The sequence below is a fragment of the Carassius gibelio genome, chromosome A2 (assembly GCF_023724105.1).
Source record: "Carassius gibelio isolate Cgi1373 ecotype wild population from Czech Republic chromosome A2, carGib1.2-hapl.c, whole genome shotgun sequence".
In the NCBI taxonomy this organism is placed as follows: Eukaryota; Metazoa; Chordata; class Actinopteri; order Cypriniformes; family Cyprinidae; genus Carassius; species Carassius gibelio.
The window spans coordinates 13,562,366-13,582,147 of NC_068372.1; the positions used below are offsets into that span (position 1 = coordinate 13,562,366).

The following is a 19,782-nucleotide window of genomic DNA, read 5'->3' on the forward strand; positions in this document are numbered from 1 at the left end:
TTGTTAACTTAGCTATCGGCGCGTAAGCACATCAAGTAAACAACATGCGATGTTGTCATCAAACTGCACTTTCCACATGTACAGCTTAAAAAAAAAAAAAAAAAAAGACGACAAAGTGGAACTTAGTCATTTTCCAAAACCGCTAAGCAAATATGTACAGTTTCAGTACATACCACATAGAGACTTCGTTGCTGATGCTGCTCTTGTTAAATTTCAGCCTCTGGATCTGATTCTGGATCATAAATATACGCTGAATCTGACTGTTAGCCATGGTTTGTTTTGGATGCTCTCAACGCAAAAGCCTACTGGCGCTCGTGATTCTTTAGCTCCGCCCACACGTCACGCCTCCAGCTGGTCGTGTTTTTCCGGGAAAAATCGGTACAGGCTATCTTTCTCTTATGAATATAAAAGACTTTTTGAAGTTATGAAGGATGCAGTACTACTCTATAGGTACTCAAGATTAACAGGATATTGAGTGAAAACGAGCATTTCACCCCCCCCCCCCCCCCCCCCCCCCCCTTTAAGAATTTGCCCCTGTTATCATAAATACATTGCAGTGAATTGTATGTATAAGTAAGGCACATTCTTCCAGTGAGCCTGTATTAAGTAATTAATCCACCTCAAACGCATATTTGTTTTTAATGGACATTTGATTAGCATTTTATTTATATAGTGATGTTTTCATTTAGCATTTTTACTTTTAGAAGTAATTAAGCAAAAGTACTTAATAAAACCCAATGATAGGTGTGTTATGTAAATTAATTAACTTACCTGCCCTGCACTTTAATGTCCGAAATGGCATAGAAGTATCTAGAAAGATTGTTCTCATCCACCATTGTGGCTCCAGTAGCAGGCCGTAGAAGTCTAATGCGAAGGTCAGTAAGGGTGAAGAAATCCCTAAGATTCTTGGTGGTATCCAGCTGCCCATACAGAGAAGCCATGTTGTGCAGTCTCGGACCAGCAAGAAGGGCGAAGCGGTCTTTGATCTCGAAGCGTACAGTCTTATCGTACTTCCACACATAGCCCGTTGAATAGGCCTCAGTGCAGATGATTTCTAGCATTGTGCTTGGGGTCAGCTGATGTACTGCTTTTGGCTCCATTGTAAAGGCATCCAAACAGTCAGATGCGTAAAACTGGTATGGCTGCCACGTACGACCATAATCCAGCGACTTCTCCAAGACTAATTGCTCGGGTCGGCCAGACTCAAAGGTGAGGACAATGTCATCTGTGAGTTCTATTGTTTTGTTCCAGGACAACGTGATGTTGACCTGAAGGGGCTTCGGGTATTTCTTCCAGGAGGTCGACTGCCAGAACGTGGTTGGGTTTCGTCCCTCAGAGTCAAACATGAGCTCGGGTGGGTGGGCCAGCTCTTCGGTATCAGCGTCACACTCGTTATTACACATGTATGGGTTTTCCTGAAACACAAACAGAGAGACCGGATGTGTTAATTATGCAGTACGCTAATATTAACAGGTTTCCCATTAGACAGTGGCACTCATTTGAGGTGAACTTAGGAAACCTACACCGAGACGTTTGATTCTCCACATGAATCAGTATGTTAATGAATACATTCTTGTGAAAATACTTCAGCCTCCATTAAAGCAGTTAAGTTGGATGTTTTCCTGAGGTGACTGCTGAATATGGCACGCTGAATGGCAATCGCCTGCATTCAGAGCGGTGTGCATCATGAGAGCTGCTCAACGGTTACCCGCTTGTTCACTACCACCCAAATTGCTAATATAATTGATATTCTTGCTTGTTGGCCAGTTGGAATGGGAGTGGAATTTCGATGAGTGAAGCTGGAGGTACACACAGAGCTCCATGCATTTTTCATGCGTCTGTGTCTGCCCTGCACCGCCGAGCCACTGTGTTTCAGATCAACTTTCTCATTAAAATTCTGCACATCTCTGAGCCATAGCACAAATGACAATCAGCCATGAACTTTGAGGAGACGCCCATTCATTTCCATCTTGTATACATGTTTGATCGTCTGCAATTGCCATAAATCTTGTTTTGTTTCAGGCACAAACAGCGGCGGAATGCAGTTACAAAGATGCATAATATCTAAAGGCTCTTGGGACAAAATATTTAGCCCTGTTTGTGGAATAATTTTATCCCCATCGCTGCTGTCAGTGGAAGAACTGACAGATTGTGATGCTTCCTCTCATCAAATTAATTATGTGCTCTGCGTTGTTGGATCAAAATGTATTTCCCTTGTTTGTTTGGTCCAGGAATGTTCACAGGGAGATTGGATCTTAGATGCTGTGCTGAGCAAAGACCATTTCATTTGGGCAGAATAAACACATCTACTTTAAAGGAAAATTCATTTACTGGTATTCATGCCCCTCCAAACCCATAGTTTCCATAAAGTGCAAAATACTACCTTTGCCTACATTCTTGTTATACAAAAACACTTCATAGTAGCAGTAGATTTCAATCTTCAAATTTTACATAAAAAAAGTGTGAATTTTCTTTTCCCATTTTCCTCCTGTGGTTGTCTAAAGCAAACAGAATGCAGAATTTTAATAAACTGAATTAAAATTCACTCTTAAAATGAAAATCGAGCTTGTTCTTAAATTCAAGATCTAACACAGCCATGAGCAATATTTACGGATTCTCTCTCTCTCTCTCTCTCTCTCTCTTTTTGTTTGTTGTTCCTGCTCACTGTAAACTGTCATTTATCAAGTGTGTCCCGTTGAGAATATGTATGGATTTGGAACAACATGAGGAAGATAAGGGTCATTTATAGCTTAACTATTTTAAGTCTACATGTTTCTAAATGATCTAAAGTAGAGGAGTGAATTACCACCTGCACACACTATAATTGATTTCTCCCTCAACCACAATACAACACTGACACAAGCCAAAACTGAGAGGCTTAATATGTCAAAGAGGACCAGACCTTCCACTGGATTCTCCTGCAGTGGCTCTTTGACCAAAAGCAGCTGCCTTATCACGATCAATACACTCTCTCCCGTTAACACTTGGGGATAGAGTGACCACTGTTGAAGGTGGCCACTGAAAAATCAATGTAGATTATATCTCATTCCACGTGTGGTCTCTGTTAGAAGAGGAAAGACAGTGTAGTGGTGCTCACTATAATAGCTGACATCTCCATCAGCAGCACCACACTGCAGTAATTTCCAAAGCTGCTCTCTATTAATCCCTGTTGATGAGACTGCCACCATAGAAGTGTGCATCACAGACCCTTCAACATAAAGGTCATGTTAGACTGGTCACTAATGAGGTCCTGCCTCATGAAGCTAAAGGGGCAATCCAATATTGTCTCTGTGAGCGGGTCAGTGGTTTGAACGAGGATGTTAGTTTGACATCATACAAGTCTGTGTTAATTGAGTATTTGTGAGCTCCAGTGAAAACATTCAGTATTATTACTCCATCTGACCCAGAGCAGAAAAACAGGTAGCAAATGTTAAACTTAAGATGAAAGATGGTACAGAATTGATAGAATAATATATACAACCCCTGGCAAAAAGTATAAAATCACCCCTCTCAGAAAATGTTCATTCGAATTTTTAATTGTGTAGAGAAAAAACCAAGCACATATATGCCACAAAACAATTTTCACTCAACAAAACAATATTCTGGCTGTATAAAACACTTAAAAAAAACAACAAAGAAAGATAACTATAGTCAATTACAACTGTTTTTACAGATCAAACAGAGGAAAAAAATATGGAATCACACAAATCTGAGGAAAATTATATGGAATCACCATGCACTTTGCATTTCTAAAACAAACACCTGTATCTGATTACAATTGCTAATTAGTCTGCAGTTAAAAAAGAGTGCTTGCACACATTAGTGATGTGTTGAACCAAGATGATTGACATAACTCATGGCTCAGGATTATCAAACTTCTCAAAGAAGGTAAATCTTCACAGAATGTTGCAAAAGATGTTGGTTGTTCCCAGTCAGCTGTGTCTAAAATCTGGACCAAGTACAAATCAAATGGAAAGGTTGTAAAAGGGAAGCGTATTGGTAGACCAAGAAAGACATCAAAGCGCCAAGACAGAAAACGTAAAGCAATATGCCTTGAAAACAGAAAATGCTCAACAAAACAAATGAGGAACAAAGTTCATGTCTGTGACCGGACTGTAAGAAATCGCCTAAAAGAAATGGGATTTACATACAGAAAAGCCAAACAAAAACCATCATTAACATCTAAACGGAAAAAAAAACAAGGTTTCAGTGGGCTAAAGAAAGACAATCTTGGACTGTGGATGACTGGATGAGAGTTCTATTCAGTGATGAATCTGGAACTTTGTTTGGTGCCATTCCAATGAATTTATGGAGACAACTGCCTGAAGAAAACATGCAAATTTCCACAATCATTAATGATATGGGGTTGTATGTCAGGTAAAGGTACGGGAGAGATGACAGTCATTACATCTTCTATAAAAGCACAAGTTTATATTGAGATTTTGGACACTTTTCTTATTCCATCAATTGAAAGGATGTTTGGTGATGGTAGCATCATTTTTCAGGATGATAATGCATCGTGCCATAGGGCAAAATCTGTGAAAACATTTCTACAGGAAAGACCTATAATGTCAATGGCATGGCCTGCAAATAGTCCGGACCTCAATCCAATTGAAAATCTGTGGTGGAAATTAAAGAAAATGGTCCACGACAAGGCTCCAACCTGCAAAGCTGATCTGGCAACTGCAATAAGACAAAGCTGGAGACAGATTGATGAAGTATACTGTTTGTCATTAGTCAAATCCATGCGTGCAACAAAGTACTAGTAGTGTTTTTATTTGGTGATTCCATATAATTTTCCTCAGATTTGTGTGATTCCATATTTCTTTCCTCTGTTTGAGCTGTAAAAACAGTTGTAATTGACTATAGTTATCTTTCTTTGTTGTTTTTTTTAAGTGTTTTATACAGGCAGAATATTATTTTGTTGAGTGAAAATTGTTTTGTGGCATATATGTGATTGTTTTTTTCTCTACACAATTAAACATTTGAATGAACATCTTCTGAGAGGGGTGATTCCATACTTTCTGCCAGGGGTTGTATGTTACATAATATCACAAACACATTTTTTATAATTTGGCCACTGACACAAGCCTTCAATTAAGTATATGCATTACTGTACCATTAAGTTCTTTCTCGATGGCACTGCGAATATCAACAATATCTTTTGTAATCCTCACAATAAACCATTAATGAATCTAAATTCTTTTGAATGATGTTAACAACTTAAGATTTTCATCAAAATGTACTTTGATCAATATTTTGATTCTTACATCAAAAGATTTTGTTGGTCATCATAGCAACAATATCTTAAATGAAAAGATAATCAAATAATTAATACATTAAAATATACACCACCATTCAAAAGTTTGGAGGACATTAAGATTGTTTTTTTTAAGGAAAAAAATAATTTAATTCTGCAAGGATGCATTAAACAAATTTATATTATATTATATCTTTTTTTTAATCAGTGCTGTTAATTTGAACTTTTTATTCATCAGTATCCTGAAAAAAAAAAAATAAATAAATAAATAAAAAAAAGTATCAAGTTTTGCTAAAATTCAACTGGGCTAGAAGACTTAATTAAGCTATTAAAATAATCCTGTTATTGTGAATTTGTCTAATAATGATACATCATAAAGAATGCAGTGACTGAAAAGAACAACAGCAGAGGTAGACATGAAGGCTGTGAGTCTGACAAGCGGAGCCTCTGTTGATGCTTTCTGAACCAGAGTATGTGGATGAGGAAGATAAATTCATTGTCCAGTGACAGCAGGGCCTGATGAATAGGCCCAAGCTGCTGCACAAATCAGCTGATGTGACAAATGTTTGAAAATTGCACCCCAGATCACACACTAAAGCCTCTAAATTTCCCATTCATTCCATGCACCAAATTACTGCCTGCAGCCTAGACTGAGTTTTTAAGGACCAAACTGTTTCATGTGATATAATGCATTGAAACCCAAAAAAAGAAAAGGCTTTTCAATGAAATATTAGAGTACTCTAACACAGAAGATGTTGTGGGATTCGCGGTTTAGGCTCAGATCAAGGGAATGCCTGAGGAAGTCTGGCTTCAACATCATGTCTGATTACTTGTCTTTATTAATCTCTCTTGTTTCCTTTCTAGACAAATACATGATATGCTCCTTGTGGAATTTACAAAGCAGGAGTATCAATATTTTACTACACACAATTCAGTTATTTCAGGGGGTACAATGGTGTTTCGTGTATCCACAGTGTTACAGAGTTGTTCACACTCACAGTGTTAAAGAGATGGATTCTCATGCTAAACATGGCCAAAGTAATAATTAAAAAATAATTTAGAAGAATGACTTAGAATTTCTGTGCCGAAAATCTTACTTGGTTGGTACAAGTTTCGGCTGTTTTTTTAGGATTGTGGATCTAATGACGTAGACAAGAGCGGAACATAGAGTGGAACTCCTTATATGAGCATTTCTCCTGGAAAAGCGTGCCCGCGAACACTTTGGCCAGAGGAGAGCGAGACCGTGCACATCAACGTGCTTCAAAATCGTCGGCAGTGCTGCATAGGATATGTTTGAAAATGCCTCCAAATAAGTGCGTTTTTGGATATGAGGGTTAGTTTACCATGTTCAGCTTCCCCAAGAACCCGGGCAGTTACATGAACAGTGGATGCAGTTTGTTTTTCCGGGGCAGTAACGGAGTGTAGCAAGTTCCTTTGTCATTTGAGTGACGAATGTTTTATAAACAAGGCCCAAGTCAACGCTGATTTGCACATCGTTTGCTATTAAAACATGGAGCCATCCCTGTGATAAAAGACCTCATTCATAGCCAGAAATGTGAAACTTTCTGTTATCTTCAGTTTTTGGGAAAGTGAAGCTATCAAACTAATTCCAATATTGTGGTTTTGTCTAATAATGCTACATTGTATTGAGTTAAAAAAAAAAGAGTCATCTGGTTTACTTGAGGATTATTAAATTGTTCAGCTGTTTGAACTAATTCTGATGGCACCCATTCACTACAGAGGACCCACTGATGAGCAAATTACGTAATACTTAATTTCTCCATTTTTTTTTCCAATGAAGAAACAAACTCACCAACATTTTGGATGGCCTGAAGGTTTGTAAATGTTCAGTATTATTTGTTAACTCAAAATATAACACAATTTGAAATCTGCTAAAGAACATTTATACTGCATATAAGTTGCTTGCAAAACGTGTTTAGTCCGAATACACAACTAATTTTTAATTGTAGTCAATGGGGAAAGATTTTAAAACCAGGTGGTGTAGTTCTAGTATATACCAGCAGGGATAATGGCATCATCCTAACCAGCCAAATCTTGACCCCTTGTTTTGACCCCACTGTGTACCAAACATCACCCCACTCTTTGAAACCAATGATTTTTCCTTTATCTGCTCTTCAGAAAAGGCCTTTACCACAGCCATATGAAGGAATCACTCTGTCTGTTTCATGACGCAGAGCCTCTTTTCAATTACTACAAGGGTCTTCACAAGCAGCTATATGAGATTGAGACCCCAATCTCTCCCAGAGGAACAGAATTGCTAAGGCTAACATTGATGAATGGTTATGGGTTAGCCCAGAATCACAAGGATACATCACATCCTGCCTCACACAGACCTTAAAGCAAGGTTTGAATGGCTGAAACTAATGCAGACTCTGTCAAGGTATGGCAATCTTGTCTATGCCTATGTGATGTTGAGCCATGCTGGCTGGAGGGGTCTGATAATAGAGAGGGCTGAGCAGAGGGACAGTGAGAGATTGTAGGTGCTGGCGATTTGACAGAAACTCAATAGCACTTTAATGGTATACATAGTCATTGAGGTACTTTACTGCAGTGCAGGTCTTACCCCACTGACCATGGGAGAAATGAAGCAAAGCAGTGGTAAACTGTGAAGCCAGCTAGACCTGCACACGCTGCAGAATAAGATCTGTGGAGTCGGCCTGACAGATTCACGATTGGATATCTGGAAATCACTTCATTGGCCATAAAATGAAACATTACGATAAGATCCTGGGCCAAGTAAATCCTCGCAGGATGTCAGGATGTTAAATATCTGTGGCATCAGGTCACACATTAAAAAAAGATGGATTAAATAAATGGTCGTGGTGCCATTATGTAACTTACCATAAAAGATTTTTTGGCGGCAAGGAACCAAAACTCAGCAAGGAAAAAACCTTGGGAGGAACCAGGCTCAGTCGGGGGACCAGTTCTCCTCTGACCAGACGAAACCAGTAGTTTAATTCCAGGCTGCAGCAAAGTCAGATTGCACACACTATTCTGGTTGGCTGTAATTTTGTAGAATCATCCAGCATTTTCACATTTAGCGAAGACAATCAAATTACTTATTTTAATAACTTGACATGCGAGTGGTAGAAGCTGTGGTGGCATCTAAGCAGAAGTGTACACATTGCTGTCTTTCCTCCATGCCATGCGGCGTGCCCTTTAGTATAAAGACTTTGAGAAAGCAGGGATGCTGAAAACAGCAGAAGGAGCCTGAGCTTTGAAGTGAACTGAAAATCAAGTGCAACATGTTGTTAAGCTTCAGTCTAATTGGGATTCACAGAGCATACAGAGACCAGGGGAACTTCACATTAATTAACAACTGGCCTCATTATCTATCCCATGGGGCTTCGTCCGGCTTGGGTAAACTTATCACCACTTTATTATTCAGAGGGGGTGGAGGAGACCGGATACACCTAGCTGTCAGAATTCAATCAACAGTTCTTTTTTTTTGTTATCTGCTACCTATGACGGCATGACGGGATTTCAATGAAAGCAAAAAAATTAATAAATACTAGAGACTCTTATCGGGCGATTAAAAAAGAATATCGCCTTTAATCTAATTTCAAAGTTGGGTTGGGAGCTGGGTCTATACTACGCGAGCTATGATGACTTTCACCTTGATATTTCAGTGTGGATGTACACCTAGCCGAATCTGTAGGGGGCGAGAACGTGTCTTTAAACCTGTGTGTAAGCCTACTGTGAAATTACCACATCAAACGTGACGTGCTAACATGGATGCAGCTGAAGCCGTAAGGTTGTTTGCACCTTGTGCAATGTGGAATTTGTTTACAGCTTTCTCAAGCAGTTTGTGTTGTATTTTGGAAACAGGAGATGAGCCCCTGGTCTAATGCACCACCTGGCTTGAGAAACCTGTTCTCAAAGACTTAACGTTTAGTCATTATTTTATTTGGGTAGCACACATATTCTGAATGCCTTTGGTAGAATTCAAATGAGCCAATTTAATCTAGATTAATTTTGATGAATTCCAAGATCACAGTGAGATTAATCTAGATTAAAAAATTAATACATGCCCAACACTAATAAATACATAATTTGTAAAAATCATGATTAATTATCATAATTTGGTAAATCATAATTATTAAAAAATGCAAAAATTATGAGATACTACATTACAATTATGAGAAAATAAGGGAAATTAATAATAAAAAAGTCATAGCTATGAATAAAAAGTCATAAATATGACAAAAGTTTCTAACTTTCGTCTCATAATTTTGACTTCTGTACTTTTTTTTCTTCTTTTTTTTTCTGTGGTAGAAGTAGGCTTAGGAGCATTTAATTTTTATTTCTGAACAATGCAAGTACCAGATAGATATTATACTTCATCACTGCTGCCATGTATCTGTGATCCGTGTACAGTATTTGTATTTCTTCTATGCTTTTATTGGGTTTATGCATAACATGTCCTCGAGGTTCATATGTGTCACATGACAGGGCTGCCAGCGAACCAGTGACCTTCAAGCCCATCACCATCACTGTTCACCCATACCACAACATAGCTGTTATGTTTGCGCTCCTTGGACTTTCACACCTGCCCTTCCTGGTTCTTTACTCCCCATTCACCTCTTTGTTATTTTATTGTATAACACAAATGCAACTCTGAATCATATCAGCTCTAAGCTCTCTGTGTTGCACGGAACAATACAGAGGTAGTTTCGATTAAACAAGTGGCCCTCTAATAATTTAAATATGTCACACTTGTGAAGAGAATTATACAACAGCCTCAGCTGATTAACCATCTGACTATTCATGTATTCTTGAACGCCACTTCACTGTAAGGTTAGTCATAGAAATGTCATAGCATGATTAATGAGATGTTTCTCAAATCTGGTGGAGAAACTGAAAATGAGTTCAAGCATTGTGACTTCTGATTAATATTAAGTCCTCACTTACTCACTCCACACCGAGTGTTGTCTCTTAAAACCTTTTTGACTACACATCTCAAGGTTTAGCTGTCTTACATGTCTGGACTCATTCACCCATGCTGGTACATTCTGTAAATACACCATCTTGTTCATTTTTGCATCTTTTACTATTAGCTTAAAAAAAAAAAAAGGTTTCCCCATTTGGGGCAAGGGACATGATTTCCTTAATCTAAAAGTATTATTTGTATACTATACATTTTTGTGTTATATGTCAGCAAAGCACTACCCTAATGGGTGCTTTACTCAGGTTTGTTGATTATAATGGGAGCGATACATTTTTAATAATAATGTGAATAACTTTAATACTATATAAGATTCAGTTCCATTTGAAATGAAAACATAAATCTTGGGTGTGAAGTGCTGGTTTCAGAGCAAAACGCAAAACTTTGACATTTCACTTATTGACAGCTAAAACCGGTAGCACTGCCTTAAACTTATTAAGTTTACTGTAAAATAACTGTATTTTAATTTAATACTTTTTGTTAGTATAGATAGTATTATCATATTTTATTTATTTTGTGTGTATATATATATATATATATATATATATATATATATAGCATTATTGCAACAAAATCATTTAATAATAATAATTTTTATTATTATGTAATTATATTAATTATATATATACAGTATATAATTATATATAATTATTATTATTAAATTATTTTGCTGCAATAATTAACATTATTTTGTTGCAAAATATTAACATTCATTTCAAATTTCAACAAACCAAATTTCCAGGTGCTCATGAGAACCAGACTGAAAAATGTATGTGCCCCCCTGAACATAATATTCAATGTAATATAACTACATAATGTATTTAAGTTTTGGCTACTGGCCACTCTCCCTCCACTGCCAAACCTACACAGGGCAGTGTCAATTCCTCTCCTTCAGCCACTCAGCTGAGCCCCATGCTGACAAGTCCAAATGGAATAGTTGAAGAATGACACTAGTACTTGTGCTAAAGAAAAGTCTCAAGCCATTAAAGCAACTGTTGTCCCCACATGCCACATGAAGTGTTCCAGTGTTTATGACTCTGGCATTTTATGAAATACATTACTCATAAACTACCTCTCCAGAAACTGTCCAAACAGAAGTGTCTTTCTATTGCTTCAGTGCTTTTGTATTTCTCTGAGTAAAGAGGCTCTCAACATCTGTGACCCCTGTGATCCTAAACAAGCCTTCAGTCCAACACTGGCTCTCTTCGGATGCAGGTCTGACACATGCTCATGAGGTTCTGTCTCAAAGACTGCCAAGCCGCTCAGATCAGACGGAGGATGGGAAATTCACAGTGCCAGCCAGCAGGCCAGACTCTGAAAGGAATCCCTTGCCATTTGGAGCGTGTTGCTGGCAGACAGCTTGCGCTGGATTGCCAAAAGCCCTTAATTTCATTAATTTATTTGCTGAATCTTGGCTTCAGCTTGGCTTTTTGGGAAAATGAGACTGATAAGGCAAGTTTATTCAAGGTAATTTATGTCTGGTTGGTTTTCCCATAACAGCAAGGAAGTAATATATAGCCTGTTGTGAAATAAAATTAAAAGAGTGATGATTAAATCATTTTTGGAAAACCCATTAAAAGTCATTATACAATAACATGCATATAGATTTCTGACATATATTTCTGACATTTATTTCTAGACAAAAGTTTTTAGACATCTTAGAGCATTGTACACATTTTCAATAATTAAATCGGTTTCTGTCTGTCTGTCTGTCTATCTATCTATAGATTCCAGTTAGATAGATAGATAGATATAGACAGATAGGACGATACACCATATATGCTATATATTTCTAATACATAACTACTTAAAGGGACAATAAGTAACTTTTTAGGTATTTTATTATCTAAAATCAATATTTTTATTCATAAATATGCCCTCAATGGTGTACAAATACCTATGCCAATGTTTAAACTAATCCTTGTAAATGAAGAATTTATTATCTTTATATACATGGGACGGGTAGGTCGACGGAGGCTTCCATGTAGTTCCGCCATCTTGCAAAACTATAATAGCAGAGAGGGACAAAAAGTACTAAGCCAACGCGTTTCCACAGCGCGTTTTCGGTCAGAGCCAGAAACGCAGGTGCAGAGCAGTGAGAGGCGCTTGAAACTGCACCGGCAAGTTTAAAAGTCTGGATTGCATTCTTATTATGGACCATACATATGCCGCGCCACAGGAGAAGAAAACATCGTCGCCAAAACAGTCAAAAATAGAACGTAAAAGGAAACGTGACCGTAGATTACAGAAAACAAGAGTTAATGTCGGGGAAGCTTTTTCTAGGTGGAAAGAGCTAATGCTTGATAAAGATTTCAAAAGAGACGCTGAAGTGGCCAGTTTTCTTCTCGACAGGTAAGTCAGTGTTACAATCTATATTATAATATTTTTTTTATATCTAACAATGCATATAATTCAGAAAATATAACGAATAAATTAGACATAACTACTAATTACAATATTTCATGTTTTCCACAGTCAGTAATTCATACTGTAACATTCGTTTGTTAGTTGTCATGTTGCAGTTTGTTTGAAATAACACACCTGTTCACCTGAAGGAAAACTCGACGAAGTGCTATTAGAAGACATCCTGTCAAAGCTTTTTGGTACATATCGCCTACCGTAGATGCAACGCGCATTTGAAAAAGCGAGGCGCTGGAGAGCAAAATTAGTTTGAATGCAAAATACAATTTCACCACTAGATGGGAGTAATTCCTACTTAGTGTCCCTTTAAATTTAATTAATATTAATAAGACTTATTAAATAAAAACCGAAATTTGATTATTCATATTTTTAAACATACTGTAGGAGAGCTTCACATGTACACACATGAATTTGTACTTATCCTAATGAATTTGGAGTATTTTAAATGAGATATCAATGAATTCATGAATTAATCCTTATTACTTGAACAACTACTATTTATATTAACAGTGTGGAAATAAGAATAATATTATTCATTCATTCATTCTTTGTTTCCTGTCATAAGAGGATTTTATGGCTTTGGTATTTCGCATCTCTGTTTCATTCTCAGCATATCCACAATGGGATAACGGGTCCGGGAAACTGTCAGTCTTGTTTATACATCTCTGCATTATTTATCTCATTATCTTTGCACATTCACTGAGAAATTAAATGTCTGAAAGCTTCAGAGTCATATGTCTCAGCACAATGGTATTTTATCCTCATCCAAATACAGGCTGAGAGAAAGTACCATACGGCTTACAGAAAAATTGCATAAGAATAGTTCTGACAGGAAATTGCCTATGTGGCCTTGTTGAGCATGAAATTGTGCGTGGTTATTGAATAGTTGCATAAGTGTGGTTCTCCAACCCAAAGCCACCATATCAGGGCTTTTCATGTTGTCATCGTCTGTAGAGTGTTTTGTACTAAATTCAGTGATTGTCAACTGAACAACCAAACAAGAGGCTCTATAAATAGCTCTGTTTATTATGGCCAAACAAAGACAGTTCTGCCATAAAGCCCATCAATATTCAGATGATCTCAAAGCAGCTATAAGCTGCACGCTCATCCTTGTTTCCTTGCTAAGATGCTTGAGGTCCACATGGTAATTTAGCACCCCTGTTCACTTTCCTGCATTCTGTGAGAGCAGGTCAGTTCAGAACAATTAGAGTAATCTAGTGACTCTGTCCATTGTTCTACAAATGCTCATCAAGTCTGATGCTTCAAGCTTTAAAGGAGTCTCACTTTCAGGTCTGGACCACTCTGAATCAAATTCAAATCAGTATGCCAAGTTTTCCAGTTTTATTTCTAATAGATGGACTAATAGTTCAGTGTTATTTTGTGGTCTTAGTTTTTGTCTTACATAGCCATCCAAGATGTAGGAGAGCTTATGTCTTCATTTGGATAAATGTAGTTTTAATTCACCTAATCGATGGATTAAGTTCTTGTGGATTATTTGTGGATTATTGCGATGTTTTTTTAATCAGTTGTTTAGACTCCTATTCAGATGGCACCCATTCACTGCAGAAGATCCACTGAAAAGCAAGAGATGACTCAGAAGAAACAAACTCATCTACATCTTGGATGACCTGTCAGTAATTAACTTTTCTGCAAATTGTAATTATTATTATTTTATTTTTTTGTTGTTGTTGTTGGATAAACTATTCCTATGAAGAGATGGTTTACCCAAAAATGAAAACGCTGTCATCATTCACCCTCATGTTGTTCCAAACCTGAATTTATTTGTTTTGTTGATATATCAAATATAATAATACTTTTTTTTTTTATTATAAATGATGATATAAGTTCTAATTTCTTACTTTTAATTGGTTAAGAAATCAAATACACTGCTGGACAATAACAAATAAGTTGTATTCTATAATATGTTTCTTTTATATTCCTAATCATTCCTAATTGTATGATATTTTATATAAAAAAAATCTATTTTTATCATAAAATAAGGCAGAAATGTTTTTATACTGTAATAAATGGGATGTCAATAATTCATATACTTTATTTATTACTTGGAGATAACTTGAAAAATACTCATAAACCATATATTGTCGCAGTCGTGTGTTTAATGTCTTCACATTTCATCATTCCAAATGTTTATGCTTTTTATTCAGCATAAATATCTATAGCTGGATGATTTTGTCCATATTCCCCCGCTTTGTCTTTGCTCATGGAGAAAGAAACTCATACAGGTTTGAAAACAAATGCAACATAATTCCTCCATTTACTTAATATGTTACATTTAATGGCATTAAAAGTGTCCAAAAACCAGGAATTGTGTCATGTACACATAACCATTAAAATCTTAAATGAAAATGAACTATTAGAATTTGATGAATGAGCAAAAGTTTATTTATAATGCAGGGCCTTTCCTTGGAGGGTTTTCAGCATTCTTTGAAATGATTTAATATTCACTAGACTTCAGAAGTACCAGCGTCTCTTAGGTGCTTTGCTTGTCCCACTTTAGTAGTCATAATTGATCTTTAAAGTCTTGCAAGAACATCCTTGCACTCATGGCCCCTCCCAAAAACAATTAGAATAGATGTAGAGTAATTGAACATTTTGTTTTAATTAACAAGATTAATGTGTTATGCTAAAACCGGTTTATTAATGGCACAATGTGCGCAAAATGGTGTTGTGAAACAGTTCAAAATGATCATCCCTAACAGGTCATTGTACTGTATTTCTGTTTGCTCAGTACAATGAATGGACAAAGGAAAGACAACGTTGCATTGTTTTGTGTTTTATGCTGGATTTTTGTTGATGTTGCAAACAAACTGAAGATGTAAAGTTAGAGAGAATTAGAGGAGAAAAGACTCATCTACATGTTTTTGGACACATTCCCTTGTTGCTGCAGCTAAAAATAATATCAGGGTTAACTCCCTGCCGCAATAAAGCTGCCCCATACACTCCATCTTCTGCTATGTGTGTGTGTGCAGCCCAGACTCCCACCTCTGTGTAGGTGCTAATGAATGAAAGAGGTGATAAATCCTAAAACACAACAGATTCATCGTTATTGTGGAACCACAGGTCATGTTGTCCTCATGCTCAAGCTTCATATAGAGTGAGGTAATATTTGGGGTGCACAAATTAGACCAACAATGACTCTTTGTTTTCTCTTTGTAATAATAGTGTGCAATGTCACATTACTAAGGACACGATAACCAGCAGCATCATGACCACTTAATTTGAGGGAATGTATTTTCTCAGACTTGAAACCAAGTTGAATTTAATGCATCTTCTAAAATTAGCTAATTAGTGACATAGGTTATGTACTGATGTATATTTTTATACATCTTTGACCCAAGCATGCAGTATGATTTTATTTTTATGTTTTTATGGGCTGTTTGAGCTCATTCTGACGGCACCCATTCACATAGAGCAGAGACCTGCGCTGGACAGATTCCTCTGCTCCCACAGGATTATATTCCGATCTCGCAGAAATATATATCTTGTCCCGATCCCTCCCACAACATTCATGTTTTGTCCCGCTCCCGCCCATAAAAGTAGCCTATATAGATTTTTTTTAAGTACATCCATGAAATATACATGAAATGGTAAGGTCCGTGTCACCTAATTACAACATCTCAGCAAAAATTCTCCGGATAAACTATTTGCTATTTAATCATCAACATTCACAAGCCACAGTTATTATTTACAGATAAGCAAGCATAGGCTGCTCATGCATTTAATGACGTGATGCTGCTTTGACAGATGGGTGGAAGACTCACGAGAGCAACATGTCTGACAGTTGTAAGTCTTCTAATAGCTGTGCTAAGACAAATCTGAATCACCCACCAAATCTTGCAGAGAAGGCAAGCGTGAACAGGAGCAAATTTTGGTAAGTATTCTGATTAATTATCTCCCTTGACTTTATGTCTCCCCGATTGCCTCACAGACAGTAAAAGATTGCCTGCGAGCTTCTCCTCCTGTCCATGCGGTAATTTCTCTACTGTGCGACGGAGAGTCGCTGGTTATGACGCAATCGTTAGCCTTTACGACATAGGCTATGTGTCAGTTTTCATTTACACTACTTCATCGTTGTCTGCGTTGACGTGCAGTACACATGCAGACTGCTACTGTGCAGTGTCCACTGGCATGTTGCTGGTGTAACCTGCAGAACCACGACAAAAGCCAAAGAAGAAGCGGCACGTTGGAGAAGCATTATAGCCGTGACGGCAGCGAATAAATATCAACTCATTATTTAAAACTACAAAAGGAGACAGCAATGGAACAAGAGATGATGGCATTCTTTCCATCTCTAAGACGACTTGTACCATGGCAGATCAACATTGTTTGTCGCAGACAACTACTTTTGTACAATGCTATTTAATATAATAAATGATAAAATGCTTGTTCTTTGCTTTGTTTTATTTTAAATAAGGTGTAATATTAAAACATATTAAAGTGCACATAAACACACACAAAACTCAAGTACAAGGAGGGAAGGATTCTAGCAAACTAATCACAGCGCTTGCGGTCTGAGTAGAATTGACACGCTGTTAGATTTTTGGAGAGGGGTATGTCAGGCTATGTTTTATGATGTGCATCTATGCGTAAGCTATGGCATAGGTTTGACACAAAAGTATAAATCAGCTTAAGTATAAGTCCACAAGAAAGCTAGTGCACATAAAGCGTGCCATTTTGGACAGGATCTTAAACACCTTTAACACCTCTGACTGGCCATTGTGTTCCAGAAATAATCAACAGACATGTCTGCAATTGGCTATATTGCTCAACGCTGCAAACATGTGTTATAAATAGAAACTCTGCCTATGGCTGCGCCTATCAACATTTTTACTTTATATTAGTCACTCTTGTTGCTTTTGTGCAATAAATCACTTTATTCTCACACATCCCGCACACACAGGAGTGTCTACACACCCGCACATCAGTCTCGTCTCGCACCAGTCCTGAGGGAGATCGGCTCTTTTCTTTTGTCGTTTATCGGCGGATCGCATTAATTCTCGCGCATTACTGCCACATACATGCAAACACAATCCAGACACTCCATCCCCTGGCTGCTTGGACATTAATTTCATAGTTTTATTATGTCCCGTGTGTCCTATTTTAGATAATATGTTTTCCTCTCTTCTGTTCCCACCTGAATACCTCCCTTTCCCCACTTGTGGCTGTATTTAATACACATCTTTATTTGTTTCCAATTTCCCACTGTTGTTTGCCACCTTTTCATTATTGTCTTTTTAATCATTGCTATAATTTTATATCTGCTATTTGATACCTCCATTTCTATACTGGTGTCTAGCACAGCTTGTTTCGCCAATTTATCTGCTGCTTCATTCCCTTTCAGTCGTGCATGAGCTGGGATCCACATGAATAATACTCTCACCCATTTTTTGCTGTAACATATATAATTCTTGCAATATTTCCACCATTAAATCCTGTCTAGTGTCTGAAGGTTTTGCTTCATTACTCATGAGAGCACGAACTAGACTCTGAACATATTGAAACCTCCTTTAAACCTGCTTCACTTATCCATCTTAATGCCATCACTATTGCAAATGACTCTCCTGAAAAAAAAAACCCAACAACTTATTTGAGATCCCTACCTTTCTGAAAATGAGCAATTTTGGAATGACAAATGCTGAATACACTTGTGTTAAATGTCTGTACTCTGTCCACAAATATTCCCTTACCCAAATATCCTCAAATTCACTCATACCGTCATCTTTCTGTCTAGATTCTAGCATTTTTACATCAACTATGAGGCAAAATCCACAAAGGAACTGCTGATGAAATCACTCTTGGACCAATACTTAAACTTTTAATATCTAATCCCTCTACTAAATCTCCAACAATCCATCAACAACTATTACATTCCCCAACATTTCTCTAGTACCCGTATTGTGCTATGTGAATTATCCTGTGCCGTAATATTTGCCCAATATGCTACAGTTAACGGTTGTCTTCTTAAATTGAGAGGCATTTCATCCACCTATAATGCTGAAACAGGAGATGATCTATATTCCTAACAACTTAATACGTGTGCTTGGATTCTTTATAATTTTTCAAGTTGGGTCTTTGCTGAAGATCCATATACTATCTGCTACCAAAATCCTTTACTGATCTGATTAACGTTACGTAAATAATTTTAATGCAAACCTGTCCGCATCCCAGACCTGCCTAGCAACACATATCATTCAGTACAGTATATTCAGTATATTCAACACTGTCTTGCACTTATCCTCTTATTTTTTTTAACATGTTCTCAAGTCTAATGTTTAACCAAATACCCAGAAATCTTATTTTAGACACCCTTTCTAGATTGTGATTATACAACTTTAATTTGATGTCATCTAATTCCTTTTATTAGTGAAGAAGACAACCTGTTTTTTGTTAGTTTTTTTTTTCATAGAAAATTTTAACTCCCAATTAAATGATCATTCCTCAACCACTTTTAATGCATTTTGCCTTCTCTTTAGAGTTATTAGAGACCATACTACTGATCAACGGTGGTATATAACTGCTGGCTTCACAAGTTGCGTTTTGTGTTTTTAGCTTAGATTATTTCAACTAATCGCTCTCCCCAGGAATATGTTTTGAGTTCTGTACAGCTAGCTGCTTAAAATTCCTGTCATGAATCTACCTGTGGGCAGAATTTTTTGAAATATAAAGACATCTTCAGGAAAACTTCAAAAAGATAAGTTTGAGTCAGATTTCCCCACAGACATACTTAACAATCGAGAAAAAGTAAATTATACACAGTATTTTAAAAACCCTGTTATTCACTTATAGACAGACAATTCTACTGGTGAGTATTTTTAAGTAATATAAGATTTCACAAAGCATTGCCTATGTTTCAAAACATAAATGCTTAACGGGGTTTTATCTAAATGTGCAGTCAGACATGTTCTTTATAGGTTTTCTGTCTGCTGACTGATGACAAAATCATCTTGGATTAAAAACTCACAACTTCAGATGAAATTTGTTATAAACAGTTAGCCATAATTAAAGTATTCTGTGAATGAAGACACTGAAAATAAAAATGTATAGAATTTTTTTTTTCATGTCAAAAAAAATCTCAAATCTGATTGGCTGAGAGGAGTGCTATGTCTCACATATA

General features: G+C 36.9%; 1 protein-coding gene across 1 annotated transcript in view; it reads right to left on the reverse strand.

The window, feature by feature from the left end:
• The window catches only part of LOC128027162 (netrin-G1-like), a 69,164-nt gene that overhangs the window by 40,320 nt on the left and 9,062 nt on the right, over window positions 1–19,782 (reverse strand). The window contains exon 3 of the mRNA XM_052614481.1: window positions 772–1,415. Within this exon, the coding sequence (XP_052470441.1) occupies window positions 772–1,415 (644 nt within the window). The remainder of the gene's footprint in view (window positions 1–771; window positions 1,416–19,782) is intronic.